The sequence below is a fragment of the Populus alba genome, chromosome 3 (assembly GCF_005239225.2).
Source record: "Populus alba chromosome 3, ASM523922v2, whole genome shotgun sequence".
Classification (NCBI taxonomy): Eukaryota; Viridiplantae; Streptophyta; class Magnoliopsida; order Malpighiales; family Salicaceae; genus Populus; species Populus alba.
In genome coordinates this window covers 9,399,710-9,416,857 of record NC_133286.1, presented here as the reverse complement: position 1 = coordinate 9,416,857, position 17,148 = coordinate 9,399,710, and the positions used below count along the sequence as shown (strand labels likewise).

At 32.8% G+C, this 17,148-nt stretch overlaps 2 protein-coding genes across 2 annotated transcripts; one reads left to right on the top strand and one right to left on the bottom strand.

Moving 5' to 3' along the window:
- The first annotated feature begins 794 nt into the window (after positions 1-794).
- LOC118037922 (ras-related protein RHN1) lies at positions 795-3,969 on the top strand. The gene is made up of 7 exons (XM_035044084.2): positions 795-1,164; positions 1,310-1,387; positions 1,510-1,677; positions 2,763-2,811; positions 3,075-3,148; positions 3,343-3,436; positions 3,701-3,969. Exons 1-7 carry the CDS (start codon positions 1,126-1,128, stop codon positions 3,799-3,801), a joined length of 603 nt encoding a protein of 200 aa, XP_034899975.1. The 5' UTR covers positions 795-1,125; the 3' UTR covers positions 3,802-3,969.
- A 1,138-nt stretch (positions 3,970-5,107) lies between these two features.
- On the bottom strand, positions 5,108-12,567 carry LOC118037921 (protein ALTERED PHOSPHATE STARVATION RESPONSE 1). The gene is made up of 4 exons (XM_035044083.2): positions 11,358-12,567; positions 10,958-11,133; positions 9,209-9,432; positions 5,108-6,092 (listed from the first exon to the last, which is right to left on the bottom strand). The coding sequence occupies exons 1-4, from the start codon at positions 12,256-12,258 to the stop codon at positions 5,297-5,299; spliced, it is 2,097 nt and encodes a 698-aa protein (XP_034899974.1). The 5' UTR covers positions 12,259-12,567; the 3' UTR covers positions 5,108-5,296.
- Between the last annotated feature and the right edge of the window lie 4,581 nt (positions 12,568-17,148).

Here is a 17,148-nt window from a genome sequence, read left to right as displayed (position 1 = left end):
CTCATGGCTACGACTCTGCAAGACATCATGCTTCTGGTTTATAGGTAAATCCAGTCAACACCAAGTTAAAAATAATATTATTCTTATTTTTTTATAAAATAAAAAAAGTTATTTAATTTGGATTAATTCGGGTCAATCTATTTGACACTTAACCGGTATTTATCCTGGACTGATTCCTAGAAAATAAAAAAAATAACCTAAAATTTTAAATCAAATGGAAAAATAAAAAAGAAACACCAAACTAATAAAAGAATCAAAATTAAAGATAAAAATCAAAAGAATGATGACCAAACTTGAAGAAAAAAAAATCAAAATTATGGATCAAATAATTAAAAAAAAAATTTAAATTTTGATAAAAGGATTAAGAGTTAAAATTTAAAATCAAAACATTGAAGGTGTAATTTTAAATATTATAAAACTTTGAATTAAAAATTAATCTTAGAAATTTTGATTTTAGAGTTAATTTAGTAATTCTAGCATTTAAAAAACATAAAAAATCAAGAATGCCCACTTAAAATAATTAAATAGAAAGAAAACAATTAATGTAATTTAACTGTATCATTAAAATATGAGATTATTATAATGACTTATGAAATTACCTGGCATTAAAATTGTTTAGGAATAAAATAGTAATTTTATTATGCAAAATGCTGCACCGACCTCCTTTAATTTTATATATAAATATAATATATGATAGGTATCTTTCCTTAAAATATATGGCGTAAATTAATGGAATTCATTTCCAAATAACAGGTACAGCAAATTAAAGTATTAAACTAGTCTCATGGCTCATGGCTACGACTCTGCAAGACATCATGCTTCTGCTATGGGCTGGTCTGGGCTGCGCCTAATAATGTTGTGCCCGGCGAAGGAGAGGGGGGGAATAGTAGTAAATGGAACAACTACCAGTCAAAGCTAAACATGTAGACTGTTTTCGAACAAACCTACCATTCTTGCTGTTCTATGTCTTAAATGGTCATTGATAAATCAGACAGTTGTTGCTTCTTCTTCTTTTTTATTTCGGACAGCATATTACCATCTTTAGGGAGCTTGAATTAGTAAGATAGAAGGTGAAATCTGGTCTTGGGTTCTAGAGATTGATCAAATTAAGCGTACGCATGTCCAATGGCAAGACCTGGCAACAAGATCATACAAGCTAAGCTGGTCGGTATAACCTAGAAAATGTCTTATGACCCTTTTATCTTCTCGATTTGATAACCGATTCACTTCTTAATGATTCTCCTGATTGACCCTTTCTCTCTGCTGATCTTGGTGATAGTACAATATTTACTAGCTTGATGTTTTTTAGGTGCTTCTGGGGGATATGGGAACTGGGAAAACCAGTGTGGTATTAAGGTTTGTGAAGGGCCAGTTCTTCGATCACCAGGTAATTAATTCTTTAAACGCTCGTCTGATGTTTTCTTCAACATGATATTTTTTTCAGATTGCCAATTGATTTTGTGTTTGCTCTTGGTTGATGGGATATTGTGCCTCTCTATCTATGTTCAGGAACCAACGATAGGAGCGGCTTTTTTTACACAGATATTATCATTAACTGAAGCAACTGTGAAGTTTGATATTTGGGATACAGCAGGGCAAGAAAGATACCATAGCTTGGCTCCTATGTACTATCGCGGGGCAGCAGCAGCTGTTATTGTGTATGATATTTCCAGCATGGTAAGGATCTCTTAAGCTCTTGGGGTTTGTACTTGGTAATTTGCTTCTTGCGGTAATAATTATTGTCATTTTGCCTTGTTGAGGGTGGTGCTGTTGAGCCTCAATAGCTCCACTACCGCATTGAATTTGATTAAAAAAAAAAAAAATTTGTTTTCTGATTAATGAAACTTACATTAATCAAAATCAACTAAGCAGAATCTGCTACAAGTTTGTACAGTTTACATACAAAGAGAGTATTTGGGGTTAAGAACTTATTGCAGAAGCTTAGTCTTATAAAGTCTCAACTGGACTAATCTAAGAATATCATTCACAATAGCAGAGGTCTCAGCTTCCTTCCCCCCCCCCCATGAACTCTTCTATTTCTCTCCTTCCAAACATAGTAAATGTAGGAGCACCAAAATATCTGAGCAAAACTAAATTGACACATTTTTTTCTGCAGAGAAGAGATAGCCCAAGCCAATTCTGTTTGCCAATCTCCCCCTAGCTTTTGAACACCACTTTTCTGCAAAATACACTGCCAAGTTCCTTTTGTAATGCTGTAGGAGAAATAAGTGATTTCTGTCTACTGAAGCTTGCTTGTATAGAGTATACATGGCATCGATGCTTCTTCCCCATTGTTCCACAAATGAGTTCTTGCCAAGCAACAATGCGGCCTCTATTTCTTCCATGCACCTTTACATGAAATTACCCCATCAGAAGAGCCTTTCCAAGTAATACAGTCTTCAATTCCATCCCTCGAGGTAGATAATTCCATAAATAGAACCTTGAATACTAATCACAGCAGCATCTGACCTTAATGAGGCCAAATCAGATACCTTGGCATTTGAAGGGAGACCTGTTCCATTTAAAATTTCATGTCATTCTTTAATTGAAGCTCCATGCGGGTGCTGTATGTCCCACCACAAAAATATGAGCTTACCTTTCCCAATAGAACGTTCAACATCGACTTTTAACATATTCCACCAATTCTAAACACAATCACTAGGAATATTCAAACTCCATAGACTCCTGCTTTAATACTACTTTGATTTGTTTGATACTCACTTTCTGTAACGCTCTTGATATGCGTTGATGTTTTGCTACAGGATACATTTGTTAGGGCCAAAAGGTGGGTTCAAGAGCTGCAAAGACAAGGTAAGGCTATCAGTTTAAAGCCTTCAGCAAAGTATGTTTAAGCGCACGCAGAAAACTTTGTTTCTTCCTTTTCATTGGCTCGTGGAGGCTCTGTTTCAAATAAAACCTGAATCTCATTTTTGTTTCTGCTTGTATCCTGTACCGATACATTGTGATCTCTATGCAGCATATCAAGGTTCACAAGCACAGTTGCTTGTAGGGTGATCATTTTGCTATATTTTATCCATGATTTACAACTTTTTCTCTCGTATTACTATTTCCAGGAAATCCTAATGTGGTTATGGCATTAGTAGCAAATAAATTGGATTTGGACTCGAAGAGAGAGGTGCGGAGTGAGGTATCTGCAGAAACTTCTGTTTACGGCATCACCTAAATAATAGTTACAGGTTTCATAGTATAGAACTCTATTTTATGTTGATACGATAAGGCATCAACATCCGTTTCTGATCTAAAGACTTAAAGTTGATTTGTACATGAGAAAATTCATACATTCATCATTTCATCTATTTTTCTTTTCTATTATAATTACAGGACGGTGAGCAATTCTCTCAAGAGAATGGGATGTTCTTCATGGAAACATCTGCAAAAACTGCACAGAATATTAACGAGCTTTTCTATGAAATAGGTAATTAAATTTGTTTATCGCAAGAGAAAGCTATGATCCCATTAAACTGGCAAAATGAAGGCAGTAAATTATCTTCATATCTGACATGACTTAGTTGATTTTCCTCCATCAATAATCACACCTCGGATACATATTCAACAGAGCAGGGATGTAAACTATTTATTACGGGACATCTGCATTTTGCATCTACCTTCCTTTGTGCTTGTTTTCAAAGAGTTGATTTAAGATTCTCAGAAGGTTCGTTCTATTTTCTACCATTTGCAGCTAAGAGATTGGCAAGGGCTTACCCTTCAAAGTCCACTGGGGTGAATCTGAATAATGAAACCGAAAGGAGGACAAGAAATCTATTCTGTTGCTCTGGTTAACATCCCTCATCAAAGAGTCCTACATAAGCAATTACTGCAAGCCCGGAAGGGATTTGAAAAAAATTCTTGATAGTTCACAACTTTCTGTTTCAGTATTTGTACATAAGCTCGTTGTAAGGAAGGATATATTATTTGTTTATAAAATTCAACTTGAGCTGTTTCAAGGCATTATAGGTATGGAACTTCATCTTTCTAGTTTTGAAATGTGGGCAAGGAATGGCAGCAGAAAAGGGAAACTCATTGATGCCAAGTCCTATTTGTTTTTTTATGTTTAACAGTGTCATGAAAAGTAAGTTAAAAAGTATTTTTTAGTGTTCAGTTATGTTATATGAAAAATTAGCTCAAAATAGCTTATTAATATTTTATTTTTTTTAAGTTTATTAAAATAATAAGGAACAAATCTTACAAATTAAAAGGTTAAATGAGAATAAAATTGAAAAAAATCTGATTTCATAAATTATCTCAAATAAAATAAATAATAATCAAAATAATAGATAACAAATCTACAAATAAAAAAATTAAAAGATGATGAAATTAAAATAATTATAATTCATAATTATAATTATAATTTCATAAATATTTTAAATAAAATAAATAACAATCGAAAAAATAAAGATCAAATTTGATAGATAACAAATTTCAATTTAAAAAATGATAAGAGAAAAGTAAATAAAAATCATAAAAACAAAGATTAAAGTTAATAGAAAAACCAAATTAAATCAAATTTTAAGGGATGAATTTGAAAAAAAAATTCAAATAAAATATATACAATCAAAAGTTTGAGGATCAAATTTAACATAATTAGCAAATAATATAATATTTTTAAATTTTTCACAACTTCTAAAAAGTATTTTTCGCTCAAAATAAAATGAAAATACTGAAAATTAAACTAAATTTTTCTTTGACAAGTAAGTGTTTTTCATTGAGAAAAAAATATTTTTGTTAATCAAATTTTTTAAATGATAAAAAATACATAAAAATAGTTTAAAAAATCATTTTTTAAAAATCATTTTCTAAAAAATAAAAACACATCCACACAGACAGTTTGTACTTAAATGAACATTTCCAATCCAAGGAACAACTTGCATTATTCCATCAGATATAACTTTTGCAATAGCTAGTACACAGATAATCTGACTCTAGGTTGCGATGTTTTGCTTACGAGTCAACTAGACTTCTTCCATTATCATGCCATGCTGGCTAGCAGAATTTCTTGGGCCTACTGTAAGATAAATATTCAACATCATAAACGCATGCCATCCATGTTCGTAACAGTAAGGAACTATTAAGTAATAACAACTCCAAGTTGAAACTCAACAAATTTATGAATGCATTCATGATTTTCGGGGCTTGTTCAATGCAAAATTCCAGTACAACTATTGATTTTACAACAAATAATACAAGCAATATATAGATACTGTACTTTCTTTGGGTATTCATTTGCATGGTATACAAGAAAGTGTACAAAAACATTAAATCCTATATTATTAACACACTAGTTTGCATTACCGCGATGTGCCTGTGATATAGACCTCAAGTTCTTGTACATTTCTGAACATGCATGAGCAACCTCAGACATGGCCCTGAAGAGCTCAGGCAAGCGAGTTTTAAGGTTTGCCATAGATTTCTCCCTCACCTGAAGGCACTGCTTCCGATAGGCTTCTTCCTCCTCTTTCAAGCGGATCTTCACTGCATCCACAACAGACTGTCTCTCTGCAATAGCATCATTATGAGAATTGTCTTCTGCCCTTTCAGGATCCAATTCCTCAGGTGTTCTCTGCTGCATATACTTACGCCACCAGTCTTCATATTTCCTTGTCTTCTGGGAAAGTTCTTTTCTTGTTTCCTCACATTTCTCTTTCAACTTCATCTCTTCTTCTTGATGCTGCAGGATTGTATGAATTACAGCAGCAAAATTATTTATAGCAGTTCTTGCAACCTCATCAGGAAGTTTGTCCAAAAAATCATGCCAAGCAATAAGAAGGGGCTGGATGGGAGGGTTCCGAACTCTTGGTGGAGAAGAAACTTTTTCCTTCAAGTTGCTCTCTATGGGAATGAGGTTCAGCTTTAGCCAACTGTTCAGGGCCTTTATGTACGCTCTCTGATTATCTATAAGTTTACAAAACTGTGACTGCCACTCTTGCACAACAACCAATAGCTGAAAGGTGCGATCATGGTGGTGCTCACTAGTTTCCTTGGAGGATTGTGAAATGTCCAAAAATCTCAGGGCATTTACAATCTTAGACTGGTCCTCGTGGTGAACTAGCATGGTTTTCCACATTGTGGCCATCCTGAAACCCATACGAGAGTTAATTTGTGGTTGAACAAAGTATGGATTTAGCATGGAAATTGCAGAAAATATTATCCAGGATTCAAGCTAAAACTGCCTTTTCTTTTTCTGTAGTTTTTTTTTTAAGAAAAAAAAGTTAAAAGCATGCAACTCAATGTTTCATGCCTACAAACACTATTAAATGATGCAAACATGGAAACAAGGGAAACAGAAATCAGCAGAAACGCAAAACTCAGTAGAAGTTAAACTATTGCCAGTAATATCACAGAGAGCACCACAAGAGAGGGGGGGATCTCAGTTTGCTGTACAGTTGAATAGAATAATATGACAACCAAGCTAAAGTTCAGTGCATCAAATGTTCAAACATCAGGCACGCCTATCAAATTGAAGGAACAATTCTACAGCACAAATATTCCTTCATGGTTCTTAGAGCTTCAAGCAATGCATTTGACAAAGACAACAACAGGCAAGCCTGGCACATGAGGTGACAACAGGAAGGATATGCAATCAAAGAAATGCAGGTTGTCATACCATGCCAGGTAACCATCCAAAAGCATTAACAGGTGGAAGGGACAAAACACCATATGAGACATTCCAAACTTCAAGTAGTGAGTGAGTGTACCCAGAACAAGGAAGCACTCATGGATTAGATAATGCCAACATAAAAATGGCCAGAATGAGGAAAGAATGCACATATGAAATCAATTTCAATATGATAAAAGGTAAGTGAAGATCAACTTGAATTTCATTTTATAAAAGGCACAGCTCCAAAAAAGGGACAGGTTAACAAAAGAGAGGAGCAGTGAGTTTGAGTTGACATATTTAGCAACCTTTGTAATCTTGAACCATCTAAATCAATCACATCCATTCAGAGAACTACATGCAACGATTGTTGGGGGTAATCTAAGATGAAAAATATTCTAGAGTTCACCCTTTCATCCAACCTTCAGCCTGTCACAATAGTTTCTTACCTCTTCCCTTTGCTATTTATTTTAGGGAAAATTACCCTGACATCCTATAGTTTAGTTGTTTTTACACTTACCCTCCATGTTTTCAACAATTACAGTTTACATATAAACTTTGCAGTGCGTATAACAGTTTACATCCTAAACAACCTTCAGCCTGTCACAATAGTTTCTTACCTCTTCCCTTTGCTATTTATTTTAGGGAAAATTACCCTGACATCCTATAGTTTAGTTGTTTTTACACATACCCTCCATGTTTTCAACAATTACAGTTTACATCTTAAACTTTGCAGTGCGTATAACAGTTTACATCCTAAACCATCCTATAATTTAGTCTATTTTATACTCACCAAGGATGTAAACAGTAATTTGTGAAAACAGGGAGGGTAAGTGTAATTTATGAGTTTTTTTTTTTATTAATATGAATTTTTTTGTATAATTATACAAGATTTTTTGAAATTTCTTAGGAATATTATCATTTTACTGTTTATAGGTAAAGCAGAATTTATTAAAAAAAATGAGTTATATTTCCTACTTAGTAGGTTTTCCAAATTTGCCTGCCTATTCGTGTAAGGATTTGGTCTTATATCTATTAGCTTTTGGTGCTTATGAATGGCCACATAGCTACACATCCAAGCTATGTTATGATTTGCTTTGACTATCGAATCCACTGATTTTCTAGTCAACTGATACACTTGGGTTTGTGTTATTTTTGTTTATCCCAGGTTCTGCATCACCACATTTCAAGTTTTTGCCAATCAACAACTTTCCATTGACATATATGCTCTTGCCTACAATTTTGGTGCAACTTTCCTACAACCTCCCTCCTCTTCTCTGAAACTTCTTTAAGAACTAAACTGCAATTTCCTACAGCAATTTAGGTGATTTCCAACATTCTGCAACCTTCACCACATTTCTCTAAAAAGCCTTCAACAGCATTAGTGAGCTTAAAACCATCTAAACTAGCAAATTCACATGATGGAAAAGATATTGATTCACCTTTTGTGATTTTTGGTCAGACAGTATTTTAAAGGTACAGGTCATGCTACAATTTTGCCAAATACTCCCTCTTTCTGACTTCTCTTCTATCCTCTGAAATTTTAATTCAACTACTTCGCAACACTGGTCTTTTCTTTCACTTTTTTTTTCAAAAATCACTTCCTTTCAATAATACCAGCATCTCTCTCGATAGGTTTTAATGGTGGATTGATCCAAAAGATATTAAAAGCAAGGACATTTATGTGAACGATAACATTTACTCATACTTGCAGCTCATACTTGGGTGGATAATGACATTTTAAATACTGTCTCTGTTATCTGCAAGACTGTTGCACCTAGTAATATCTCACACTCTTCTGTGGTATTTGATACAAACTTTTCAACAACCACTATTTGTAACTTCTTTCTATTAATAGTCACCCTTTGCTACAAAATTCTCCTCTTTTTCAAAATATGTTTTGATTGCAGGAAAAGCCATCCAAGCCACGCACATCTATGTTGACATAACATTTAGGAGATCATATTTATGGTAACCTGCTCTATCCATCCTATACTTTCCAGCAACTCTGTTACTAATTACAGCAATTTCCTACAACCTTCACACTCATACTTGTAACTTTACTGCAACTTCACATCTTTTGTGCTCTTTTGTGCTACTTCTTTTGTTAATATTTGCACACCCTACAACCTTCACTGTATCTTACACAGAGAGAGAGGAGAGGGAGAGTGCATAATATTTTTCCATCATGGTACACAAATCTAGTCTTAGCCCTTCCAAGCACAGTGGCAACGATGTTGCTAAGCTCTATGATGGTAACAATCACCTAAAATTTTATAAGCGAGTTTTCAGCATACCTCATCCTTAGCCAACTTGGAAGTGTAAGAACCAAAACATTCTTAATCATACAATTCCATGGAACCCCTGACATTTTGATTTGCCTTGTAACATTATTCATAAGGTTTAAATTATTATCATTCGTATGTCTCTAATTAGCACTGATTATTCAAACAGCAATTAGAACAATAATTGAGGACATAAAATCCGAAGTATGCATCAGAATAATGTCTCATAAGAATTTCTACTTCAACAAACAAGATACTGTGCAGCTTTAACCATATAGCTTAATTTTTCTTTTTCCAAAAAGCAACTTACCCATCAACAAGCTGAACAAGTTTTGGATATAATTGTTCATCACGTAAACGGTTTATCTCTGAAACTGTTGAATCCATTGATTGCATGTCTACAATGTATCTTGTATGCAGATGGCTTACAGCTGCTTTTAATTTCTCTATTGATTCAGTGTTTGTACCTCTTTTCTTCTGCTTATTCAATGAATTAACCTTCCTTTGATACTCGTACTTCATCAATTCACCTGCCTATCCAGCAGCAACCAAACTTCATGTCAGATTCATCTCATAAACCATGAAAGAAACAACAAAAAAAATAGAAACAATGGAAACCAACAAGCTTAGTCAAAGCCCACAGGGAAAATCTTATCTCTAGCAAATAATGCATTTAAGTTTTAATTAATGCTGACAACAAGTTTTCAACTCAGAGCAAGTAAATGCGGTTTCATGTGGAGATAAAATTTAACCCACCAGCACACTTATTCCAGTTAGCATGAATGGGGTCAAAACAAGTAGGCAGATTAAAATGCCAAACATACGATATAGGAAAATGATGATATCACTAATTAATTGTTGTTGTTCACAAATAACTTTGTTGGGCCCCTAGATCTACAACATGGTATGAAGTAGCTGCAGATTGGTACTCTACAAAAGGAAGAGAAAAAACAAAATCAGCTGTAGACCAACATATAGTTTCAAGTCTCAAGAGAAGCAGAACATGAACTATCATTCTGCAGTCTTCCACCACAAAACCAGAAAAATAACCAACTCCTTATAGTTTTAGAACTAATGCAAAGACTGCATGTTGATAGAAATTCTGAGAAATTGTAGATAGCAAATCATTTAATTTTATGGATAAGGTAAAAAAAAAAAAAAACTGCGCTACCATCAACTTCATCATTGATGACAATTAAAAAGTGCTGCATATTGTAAAGCAGAAGCTTTATGATTTAACTCAGCAAAAATAACATCAACCAAACAACCAACAATTTCACTGTTTTATTGAGATTAGCTAAGCTCCGTATGAGGGTAGTTCTGCTTCAATAAGGCTATGCATGCACAATAACAAGTCATTTTAATATTTTTTTTTTATGGGCTAAACATTACACAATAAACTAAAAGACTGTTCAAAGTTATTGTTCATTTCACTATAACGCCACTTAAAAAACACTTTGGGCTGCTATAGTGTTTTTGCCCAAAAAATTCAATTCGATCCTTGAAGTTTTCATTTTTTATAATTCAAGACTAAACTTCATTTTTCTGTCATTTTGAATTAAAGCTGAGGAAGGAGAGAGAAAGTTGGTGGAAAAGGCAAAGGCGAGAGAAACGCTTGGGTCGGCCACGTTCCGGCCACAAAAGGTTCAACCTTGGTACCAATGGGTGTGTCTTCAAGAGAGGGGTTCAATTGGGGTGGTTTGGCCCTCTAATCATGCCTGGAAAAGTATATCAGAACCCACAAAGTTTGTTTAGATTCGGTTTGATTTATACCATAAATGTATAAGCACAGTAGGGCCAAACAAACCTTTAATCTCACCTCTAGAAAATTATGACATGAATGAAATACATATCCTTCTAACCTTTGATTTTGTATCTACCACCTAGATGTTTATATTCATCTTGTAAGCTACTAAAGACATATACCAGAAGGAAGTAGCATATATCATTGGCCAATTCAATAGGTTAAACAAAAGATGGCAAGAACCTCTGCAAAAATCCAAAACACACAAAAAGCTGCTTCATGTTAAATGAAATGAATATAAACATTGCATCATACCTTCACTTCATCATAAAGCTTCTTTTCCCAAGCCAGCATTTTATCCAGCACGGTTGCATGAGTTTCATGCTCTTCTCTGTCGAAATCATCCTTCCCATCATCAAGATTAGGAACACCTCTAAATGAGCGATTCCATGTAATTACACGCATCACTCTTGCAGAGTGATCAATATGTCCTACAAGATACATAACATTATTCTTTAAAATATCATGACATAATGGAATCATCCCATTGGTAAACAAACTATCCTACTACAAAAACATTTTTTGTAAAATCATCACTGCAGATGTTGTGATATGTAATTTCATCATAAAAAACAATTCAACAAATGAAAAACAATCAAAACTCTGAAACAGTGAATGAACAGTAAGAGAAAAGAAAGAAACAGAGTCCAATTACCTCTATTGTCAGCAAAATTAGAGTGATAATGCAATCGCGTTGCCTCCAACATCTTAGAAACCTCTTGGGCACTCTCAGATGCCTTCAAAAAATGATCATCAAGATCCTCGAATATCTTCATCAAGTTCATCCCTTTCACACTCCTCCTCCCTCCTTCCACCTTCCTAGCCGCCTTCTTCTCCGGAGCCGGAACCGGAACTTCCACGGCCTTCTCCGCCTTCTCCTCCACCACCATCGGTGGTGGCTCCATCCTCTCCTGAAACACTTTCCTCTGCACCTGTTCCTTAGTCACCCTCACATCTTCCTCCATTTCTGTTGGTTCCGCCAAACTCGGTCCCGGAATGCTATCCACGGAGGGGAAGAAATAATCCCAGGTGGCATCTTGGTGGTGGTGTTGCTGTTGATGGTGATTTTCTTGTACAGAAGTTGCTCTGTTACTACTACTAATACTTCTCTTTCTCACTAATCTCTCATTATCATGAGCTTCAGATTCCGTCTCATCCTCTTCAATTATGGGCTCATCAAGCGGCTTCAGCTCCGGTTTCTGAATCTTCATCTCCGGCATGCTCACAGCTCGCTGCAAAGGCTGGAAGTCCATGTGGTCAGGGGGGGGCGGAGGGAGGACGTCGGAAATAGGCGGAAGAGGAGCGGCGGAGGTGGAGGAGGGGGAGGAGTGTTGGATGAGGATGGGTTCGGAGGAGGAGGAGGAGAGGTGAGGGGGGATTTCGGCTTGGGCAAAATCGTTGAGGGCGGCACCAGTGTTCTTTAAGGAAATAGAGTAGGAAGAGTGGGCGGCGGCGAAGGCGTTGCGGGCGGAGACAGCTTCTTTCATGAACAGTTTTCTCTCTTTGCATCTCGATATTGCTTCTTCATTCTCGATCTTCGACTGATTACATCCCATTATTTGTTGGAATCGAATTAAAAGCAGAGTGGTCGGGCTTTGGTAACCGGAGGAGGAGAGGGAGGTGGTGTCGTTTCAGTAAGATATACGATCAATCTTAGAGAAGGAAGTGAAAAGTGTGATTTGGTTGTAAGTGCGTAGGTAGTAAGCTGGGTAGGGTCAGGGGTCAACGGAACAAGAGAAATAGACAAGGAAGGAAGAACATGGCTTGGTGGGTGAATCAGTTTTTTCACATTCACCGGCGGTTGTGACTTAGACATCGAATGGATCCCAGGAGTTTTTTGTTTTTTTTTTTTTTTGTACGGAGGAAACTACATTGTCTTTTTTTCTTTTATTTTTTTTTCTTTTATGAGAAAAGTTAAAATGGATTTCAAAATTGACTATTTGAGTTTTTCTTTAAGAAATGCGTTTTGAGTTTTTCGTGTTAGATTTTCTTACGAGGTTTCTTACAACTTGAATATAGTTTTGATTTAATCATCTTTCATGTATGTTCTGAATTTTAAATTTTGAGGTTAAATAGATTTTCATTAGATATATGTATTCATGCGAGCATTATTTTTGTATATAAAAAATAATCTTTAGATACGGAAATGTCTTCTAAATAAAAAAAAAAATACTACTTCATTATAAATCCAATTGAATCAAATAAATTGATTTTATTTTAATTAAATAAAAAAATAGATAACAATATCAAATAGATTAACTTAAAAAAATATATAATTACAATAGCTTGAAAAAAAATCAAAAGAAAAAAAAAACAATATAGCCCAATTCTCATTAAATTAGGTTAAAAAAAATAAAAAAAAATAGCGATATGAGTCAATTCAATCTAGAATGACAAACATATAATCTAGGTAATTAAGACAGAATATCCTAATATAAAATAAATAAAAGCAAATCACAAAGTCTATTTTCTAACAAGGTAAATGTAGAATGATGGAACTAGAAAAAAAAAAAAAAAAACAAAAACAAAACAGATATAAAGTACCTAAAAAAAATAAATCAAAACCAGGTAAAACGACCCAACCCCATAACCAGAATCATGTTGATGGAATAACCTAAAAAAAGCCAAAATAGGAAAAACGGTGAAGATTAATTTCAAAGAGAAGATTTTGAAAGAGATGGTTGAAAAAATATTAATATTTTTTAAAAAAATGTAACCCTATAAAAAGGCCCGAAACAATCTTGTTAACCCACCAACCCGCAATCTAGGTCATGAGATCAAGATAACTCGATAGAAAAAAAAAACAAAAAAAATCAAAAGTCCAGTTTAAAAAAAAAGAGTCAATGTCAAGTGATGAAATAAAAAAAAAATCCAAAAAAAATTAATGCAAACCCATATTAACATTTCAAATGCATGACCCAAGTCATTAGACTGGAAACACTTCATCTTGAAAAACTACGAAGTCCAATTCCCAACCAATTAAATATTGAAGGATAAAATTTAAAAAATATAATTTATACAAAAAAATAAAAACAATTAATAATTAAAAAAATAAAGATAATAATTGAAATAAAAACTAAATTTCACTTGTAAGTTTAATTTGTTGATATCAAGTTATTATTTGAAGAATTTAATTAAGAAAAAATTATCATTATAAAAGTTTAAAAAATTATAAAAGATTTATTTAAAATAGGGATAATTACCAAAAAAACTCATAAGGTTTGCTCGTGATTTTCATTTTCTAGTTGTAGCTTGAAAATTACATTTTACATCATGAATTTACATGCACACTAATATTTATTACCCTAAGAAAAAAGTCAATAAAAATATTTGAGTATTTACATGGTTGTTATTATATTCATTTTAATGAATAAAAAATTTTGATGCCTCAAAATAACAAAATTAGCATTTTTAATGCATAATTTGAACAGCCCGCCCCAACTTGTCATATATTGTCCGCTTTGGGCCTTACTGCCCTCACGGTTTTGTTCCTGGTGACGCGAGCCCATTTCTGAGTCTGACGCCCCAAAACACGTATAACAAGTTGGCAACCAGCATCTCTTATAAGGCCAGCAACACGCCCATCATCCACCGATGTGGGATCTTACAATCCACCCGCCTTAAGAAGCCCGACGACCCCGTCGGCACAACTGGACAGCCAGTGAGGTCGACTCTGATACCAAATGTAACGCCCCCGCCCAACTTGCCATATATTGTCCGCTTTGGGCTTTACCACCCTCACGGTTTTGTTCCTGGTGACGCGAGCCCATTTATGAGCCTGACGCCCCAAAACGCGTATAACAAGTTGGCAACCAGCACCTCTTATAAGGCCAGCAACACGCCCATCATCCACCGATGTGGGATCTTACATAATTATAACAATATCATCTATAATTTTGACATAATACCTGATCAAGACATGAAATCTCTTCCAAGCATTTCATCCAACAAAAAATTTATGGGCAATAAACTATTTTAAAGGATTTTGAATCCACTACCATCTGAATCCACTATTTCAGGGGGGGGAATGGTCATTTCTTTCTTCATTTCATCAAGTATTTTTTTTTTATCACTAAACTTTATTCATTTTCAAATCTATCATTCAATATGATGCTTGTTATATTTTATTTGGCGATATTTTCTTCTCTTTGCATTTTCTTGAGAATTCAAGATTTTATGAAATTTCTAGATTGAATTAGAGTCCAATTCTATTAAATAAGATTTAATTTTATGGTATTAAAAATAATTAAAAAAAGAAGAACTGAATATGTATATATATAAACAAAATGGCTCTTTCCAAATCACGCAAAACGTTAATTTTTTTCAAGAAATTATTCATTCAGTCATTTTTTTTATCCCTTTAGCTTTTAGAATTTTATGTTTAGGTCCTAAATTTTATTTTTGAAAAAGATTTAGTTTTTTTTTTTTTTGAGAAATGAGAGAAAAAATGTTGAAAAATGAGAAATAAGAAAGAAAGCCGTTGGTTTGTCACATTCTAGTAATTAAAAAAAAACAATATTTAATGTTATTAGATTTTTTTATAAAAGAAGCGTCATTAAAGTATTTTTAAACTTTCATCTCAAAGGAAAAAAAATAGATCGAGTATTGGGAAATTGTTTTTTTATTCTATTTAGATTTAGGTTTTTGGACCAATTTAAAGGGGCTTTTGAGGTTTGAAATTGATATATTAAGGTTCTTAGTGTGTTTCTTAAATGTTTATATATATATATATATATTATTGGAAAATGAGAAGCACCTTTGATGGCTAGAATCTATATTAGTAGACTCTGCGTTATATGCTTTAATTTTCTAAAATAAAGATGGTGGACAATTTATCATCATCATATTAAAAGAAAAAAAAAAAAGGGGGGGAAGCAAGTCAAGCACGGCTGGCCTAATAGACCCATATATTCTTGGGCTTCTATATAATGGGCAAAACACGTTAGTTGACCTAAAACACTTGATTTAATTTAAAATAGCCCTTTAATCTTCATCTTGTTTTATATTATTTTCTAAAAAGTTAATTAAAATTAATTATAAATCAAATTTAAAACATTATTCCATTGAATATCATTGAATTTTAGCTTTATTTTCAAATTAGATCATAACATTTGTTTTTTTTTTTTTTGTAATATTAGCAATAATTTTGTTAATTCTTATAAAAGAACCTAATGTGGAAAATGTTTTTAGATTTTTTTTTATAATGAATATTCAATGAAAATGTATTTTTTTATATATTTTTTTTATTATAAATGTTTTGCACATTTTTCTCATATTAATTATGTCCTCCCCTTTACTTCATACAAAATATTGAAGTACGATTTCCAGTGTTTTTTTAATTATTGAAATTTACTTTTTGATATTATGATAATTTTTTTTTAAAAAAAATTTACTAAATATGTGTTCATAAAAAAAAATGCATTAATAACAAAAATATTTTAGATTTAAGAGATGCATATGGTTTTTACTTATTTTAAATTATTGAAATTTATATAAAAATTATTTTAATTGTCTTTATTTTTAATTTAGAAAACATGGTAAGACAAATGATGTCTTAGAAAATAATAATTCATTTAGTAAAATATTTATTTGTTAATAATTCAAATCATATTAGTTCGTTAAAATATCTATTTTAATTATAAAAGAATTGGGTAAACATAGATTTTAAAAAACTACCTTTCGACATCACTGGTAAATATCTAGTTTTATCTCTATGGTTTTAGAGTATTTAAACATTTCACTCTTGCATTTATATATCTAACAAGTATAGTATAGTTTCTCTTGGAAAGACTTAAAAACCTTAAAAAACAAAATGCTAAAACAGAATTCTATAAGTTGGGCTATATATATATATTGTTTAATGGTAATATTTGAACTTTGGGAAATCAAAAGGGTAAAATTGAGAAATTTTAAACTATAGAATAAAAATGGAACATGATTTTAGGCAAGCATGAAATATTGAGTTAATTCAAACACTTATACACACACACACACACTACATTTTTAAACAAAATTAAATGCAGTCGAACATAAAATATGTGAATTCAATTTTAATAAAGTTTGATACTCAATTCATTGACTTTTATTTATGTATACATATAATGGGATATCTGAAGGACTCTATTTATTTACAAGATAAAGGGAGTAACGAGGAGTTAAATTGTTTCTATTTTTATCATACAATAAATCATAACTACTTGAATTTGAGTTTAATGATATAAAATATTCTTTTAAAAATATGAAAGGACCCGGTCCAAATGTACTCAAAACCATCAAAATTTGGAAATAATAGGTAAATAACTTTCCTCATAATAGCTCTTATTATTTAGTTTCAAAAATTGAAGAATTTCTCTCTCTCTCTCTCTCTCTCTCTCTCTCTCTATATATATATATATATATATATATATATATGTATGTATGTATGTATGTATGTATGTATATGTATA